This window comes from Amphiura filiformis, unplaced genomic scaffold (genome assembly GCF_039555335.1).
Source record: "Amphiura filiformis unplaced genomic scaffold, Afil_fr2py scaffold_48, whole genome shotgun sequence".
NCBI lineage: Eukaryota > Metazoa > Echinodermata > Ophiuroidea > Amphilepidida > Amphiuridae > Amphiura > Amphiura filiformis.
Window position 1 is genome coordinate 401445 of NW_027305512.1, and position 6000 is coordinate 407444.

Here is a 6000-nt window from a genome sequence, read left to right on the forward strand (position 1 = left end):
GTTATCGGTGCAAAGTTAATTACGGAATGCTATGTTTTGAGGCCCAAATAAAATAATAAAGTATAGTTAGTAATGACCATGCTTCACTTCAAAACAAATTTTAATTAAGCACATCTTCTTTGGAATCTTCAAATTAACCTATAGGTTGTGCAACATATGAAAGCACCAGAAGTGCATGATAGTCTTTGGAGAACCACTTTTCCATATAAATACACGGTGTCTGTGTGTTCTATTGCACACTACTTTTTACAAACCAAACTTACTCTCCACTAGCACATCTTTGGAAGCAATATTTATACGGAAATTAGTTTGTCTACTTGCACAAACTGGAGGTTGCTGGTAAAAATCATCACAGGGTGCACGTGTTAATAATAAAACAACCATGCAAGATAAATAATGAAATATTTTTTCACCATCGCTGTCACCGTGTTCATTGTTTAAGGGGTGACTTTGGACAAACTTTGCCCCCCCAAAATTATCGTAAAATAAAATAAACTCGAGTTGACCTTATGGGCATGAACTGTCCTTTATTGATACTTGCCAAACCCAACATGAAACTCAGAATTCTACTGATCATTATAAAAATATTTACGACAATACATCAAAATTGTCCAAAGCCACCCCATGTTATGCCTGCCACTTCCACATACTTGTGCATAATACGGAAGGTCGATTTGTGCCCATAAATGTTTAGGCCTATGTTAAACTGTATCTTATACAAATTGTACAGCTATCATTTCTACCCTATGACGAACCGACATACCTGTAAATCAAATAGCCCACAAAAAACTGGTCATCGCTGGTATTTTTCATGAAGAAAAACGACACTTTTTTTACGCCGCAACATGTCCAAAACACGTCAGCTGACGACAAGCCTCCCCACGCATGTACATAAACAAGCCGTGTTCATTGTTTAATTGTCACCTGCAGCTGTTCGCAAGAAAACTTTCTGCATAAAATTACCTGGGGTCGTTATCAGGCCTGAGACACACTGGCGCTAGTTTGAGGACAGTCACTATGAGTTACTAATGTCGGCACATGCAGAAAATGCGTGATGGGTCGCCATTTTGTGACTCGTGCAAACTAACACAAACAAATTATTGGACTTAATAATCTTTTCAAGTTTTAATTAAACGTGCATCTATCATGATAATATTACATTTTATTATTTTATTATTTGAATTACATAAGCTATGTCAATTTTGTGTCCATGTTAATTTTTATATGGATTTACCTGTGTTGATTTTAAACTGTTGTGAACGTGGAGCTACGCAAATTGGCAGGCGATTACCCACCATGCAATGCGAATACACGGAAACGATCCAGTTTAGGATGCATCGCAGTTCCTGTTGTGTAAACCAGGCGTAAACCGCCCATCCAACCTGATCGTGTGCACAGGATTTGTGCTGGAGGCTAGTTAATCGCACAACCAATGCGCAGAAGAAGACCTTGATACTAGGCGGAGCTTACGTTTCACAAGAATGATTGACAGCTGTGAGTAAGTGAAATTCTGTTCTGTGATTGGTACAAAAAATATGGTTCTCGTATAAATGAATATATTATCCATGGCTTCAAAATTAGGAACTGTTTCTTCCACAGAGCCCTATATAGGGCTCTATGGTCTCTACTCATCATACACGACTGTAGAAGATCTGGCCAGCGACGACGCTTGCCAATCAGGCTAGCTATTTGTACGGCGTGGCCTCTCATCCTTTTTATTATCTCTGGTCTTGTCACGCTGGTAGATTCGCCCACCTGTGATTACTGACCTGGAAATGACAGAAGATTGTGGAATTTACGATTTTCAGCAGCAGGATTTTATGAAACTGCCAATATTTGCAAGTATTCTGAAGGATCGGTAATAATTAAAATATTTTTCATGGTGTCGGTAGTGCAAGTTGAAGTTAGTGAATTTGTGGTTTTGTATGTTATGTGCAAGAGTGTTTTCAGGAAGCGTAAATAGGCAGGCCATTATGCTAAGCTCTCCATCTTATATGCAAGTTCGGCGACGAACTGGACACATCACACGGTAGTGTGATGTGTCCAGCCTGGATATAACCCCATGTTACGGTACCGTCCAAAAATGGACCATCAGGCTATGATGTTTCCAAATAGACGTAAAAGTTTGTAGAAATTGACCCTGTGTCAGCTTGGTGAAATGGCGATGAAAATCGCCCCTGCCGAGTTCCTCCGGGAGTTTCCAATAAGACAGACAGACAGACAGCTAATCACGCCCGGAAGTAATAAAAAAATTAACTTTTAATTAAGCTTACTGAAGTTACTCGCATGACATGATGACATGACTCGGCCGGCCTACATTCAAGCATTCACACTGCCCAAACAGCTAAATCTGAAATATAACTTACATAATAGATCGCTGCGCCATTGTGCTTGGTTTATACTATCCTAGTAACTGTAGAAATGTGGTAAATATTAAATGATCGTTGCAGCTTGATAACACGACACTTCCCGCCTTGACATAGGACAAACGCACGGCGCATGCGCGGACCGGGAACTTTGAAGAAATCGGAAATGTCACTTTTTGATGTAAACAAAGAGTTCGTACATGGAAACTATACTGAAATTTCACCTTTTTACCGTCTATAAATAACGCGATCGGATGAAACTAACTTGACGAATATAATCACTACAGTCATGACTTTTGTCAGCATTAATGGTTTGGCTTGGTTTGAAAAAATAATATCGAAAAACATCGTTTTACATTCCGTCTTCATGTCCAAAAAATGAACGTAAATTTCCTCATAATTTTAGTGTAAAAATGTTGCCAAAACCATGCCAGTGGCAAGCTGAGTTTTTCATTTTAGGACCTGAAACTAAGAAATAATGTTTGGAGTGGTGTTTTCTTATTAAAAAATTCTGAGACGGAGGATTGGTTCACTGAAAGTGAAATTACAAAGCAAAATACGATTTGTATACGGCCGGGCATGATTTTTCCCAAAACGACCCGTATTTCCTCAGTGCACAGTAGGTAAGCTTAAACGTCTCACAAATTCAAAATATATCTAAATGTAGTAGCTTGTAGTGAAGCTTCAAATTTTATAAGGACCCTGTTTACTCATAGATTTTTTTTTATTAACATGACTTTGCATCTTGCAAAATGTGAATAAATTCAGTGCATTTTACATTTTTCTCCATTTTCAATAGGTTTGAAGTCAATTAAAGTTTGCCTATTTGAGTCTGGGCAGTCGGACATTGTCATTGGAGATATTGTAGGCCTATTTTATATATACGGGTCTGTACAATAATTATGAGCCCTTGGATTGGAAGGGTAAAATTAGGGGAAAAGATTTTTGTCAAGCCTCCATTTCAATAAGTTTGAATGCCAAAGTTGGCATCTTTGAGCCTGCGGGTCTGTACAATATAAATTATGAGCCCTCAGGAGGGTAAAATTGGAGGGTGGGGAGATTTTTGGCAAGCCGAGAAGGGGCATAAGCAATTTTTTTCTCCATTTTCAATAAGTTTGAATGTCAAGTTTGCATCTTTGAGTCCTTGGAGATATAGGCCTATGGTGTAAGATGGTGTATTATATGAGCTATATGTACAATAATTATTAGCCCTCGGGAGGGTAAAATTGGGGGGGGGGATAAGATTTTTAGCAAGCTGAGAAGGGGCACAAGCAATTTTTGGCAGGACGAGAGGGGGTTGGGGGGAGGGAAGCAATTTTGGCACATATTTACTAGCACCTTTTGGAAAACACTTGCAGGAATATTTGCAAATTTCCTGCTCGCTACATTCCCATCACATTCTAGCACATTTAGGGGGCTATCATTTTCTTCGGAAGGGGTCCCAAATTAAAAAAAAAAAGGTTGGCGTTAATAAAATTACAACCACCTGTATTTCGGGAACAAACATTTTATGACCCCCACACCACCAATACACCTATCCCCTAAACATGCTAAAATTGTATTGAAATCAGTCTTTTTGAATAAAATAAACACACTATTTGTGGTCATCGTGTGACTCCCTACATTGTGGTCATCAAACATTTTATGACTCCCCCCCCCTATATTTGGGACCCCTTTCGAGGAATATGATAGCCTGTTAAAGTTTGCAAATTGGGGGGGCTGCAAAGATTTTATTTTGGCATGAAAGGGGGGGGGGGGAGCAATTAAAAAAATTACCCCCATACTTTATTGCACAGCCCCTTACACACAATTTTACAATTCCACTGATTCAATAAGGTACATGATTCAAGACAACAAGAGAAGCTCAAAGTTAAAGTCACATGCATTGCCATGCCATATATGACAACATAAACAAAGTGGCAGGATGATCCTCCATGCACTGCTTGGGAGAAAAAACCCATGGATGCACCACAGCAATTTATAGGCCTAATGCTGGTTTTGTACCATGCCGCTGAGGGGCGTGGCGCACACATAATGTAAGACAAACGGACACAATCAAGGCTTGTCATTGGTTGATATGTCTTGCCGCTGTGGCAAGCGGCATGACGTATGAACCATTGACAAGCCTTGATTGAAAGTCTGACAGGGGCATTACACTAGCAGTGATGTAGAGCTTGAGCCATGGACTTGGACTTGAAACTGGAATTATGTAGTGTTGCCAAAACTTTTCAGCGTTAAGGGGTGGCATATTGGCTCGCCAGGCAGTGGTAAAGGAGTCTCAAGTAGCCTTTTTTTTAAGCTTCCAAAAAAACCATCCAAGTGCTGTCGTAGACTATACAGTTCTCCAGCTTTCTGCTCAAAATTTACTCCGCAATATAACAGGCACTACATATTATTGTTATCCTGCACTACAATTGGTTTGATAGCTTTAATATGACATGATGAACTGAACAAGGGTCATGTGCTATTAGGCCCTATGTCACAGGGGAAGTTGCCCAAATTGGTCCAGAATTGTCAAAATAGTATAAAGTTATTCAAATTTTCACAAACTTGCTTAAAACTTCCTCGAAATTGCGGTAAGTTGCACAAAGTTGCTTTTAAGTTTCTCAAAATCACAAATTTATTCAAAATTTCACAAAATTGCTTAACATTTTCTCAAAATTGCTTAAAGTTGCTGAAAAGATGCTCAAAAGTTTTCAAAATTACTCAAAATTGCTTCAACTCCTGCATAGAAGATGCGTAAAGTGAGCGCTGGATTCCATCAAATTGTCAAAAATTTCCAGTGCAGCACAAATAGGTCAGCAACCTCACACACTTTTGGGGAACTTTACGTAACATTAAAAAATGTTGCAAAATTTCAGACATTTTTGGAGAATTTTGACACCTTTGGGCAACTTCCCCTGTGACACGTGGCCTGCTATTCACAGGGTCACAAGTCACACAATGAAACAAAGTTGCAAAGTTGCATTCAACATGGTACCTGAGGATTATATTGATCTTAAAGCCAAGTAATCATATGGGCTATTCCAGTTGAATTTCATACACCAGTACCCCCTATGGAAGACATGACCTTAATCTTCCACACAGGAAGTGTGAATTTCAAAAGGGGAACCCTAAATGGGTGACTACATTTGAAATCTACAATCCCTTTGTGGGAGCTTAAGGTCATGTCTTCCATGTGTACCGTATAGATTTGGTAATCCCAATGCAGTTTTGTTTGTCAGTTTTGAATATAACTTTGTCCCACCCCTCAGCATGGACTTGCCTCCCCCAAAAAAATACCAACCTCATCACCTGTAGGTTGGTGTATATTGGCCTGTAATAATTTTCACTACACTTGCCCAAGGTCCTGCCATGTTTCCAACACTCTTCAATATGCCCCTGCCCTGTCAGCAGTAAAGATACAGTGGCAACTCGTTAACACAAACCCTCTTAACATGAAGTTCCTGATAACACATATGTTTATATACATTCCCAAGCATACATTTCACATTAGAACTGGATAACACGAACTCCTGATAACAAGTAAAATTTGAATTCCGCACAACTTTGTGTTAATGAGTTTCCACTGTAGCATTAATTGGTAGTACTTAATATGCCCCCCTCCCATCAGCAGCCAGTCACAGGCGTGCAC

The 6000-nt window shown here is 39.4% G+C and overlaps 1 protein-coding gene across 1 annotated transcript in view; it reads right to left on the reverse strand.

The window, feature by feature from the left end:
* The window catches only part of LOC140144305 (uncharacterized), a 55714-nt gene extending 53240 nt beyond the window's left edge, over nucleotides 1-2474 (reverse strand). The window contains exon 1 of the mRNA XM_072166131.1: nucleotides 2367-2474. Within this exon, the coding sequence (XP_072022232.1) occupies nucleotides 2367-2386 (20 nt within the window). The 5' untranslated portion in view covers nucleotides 2387-2474. The remainder of the gene's footprint in view (nucleotides 1-2366) is intronic.
* Between the last annotated feature and the right edge of the window lie 3526 nt (nucleotides 2475-6000).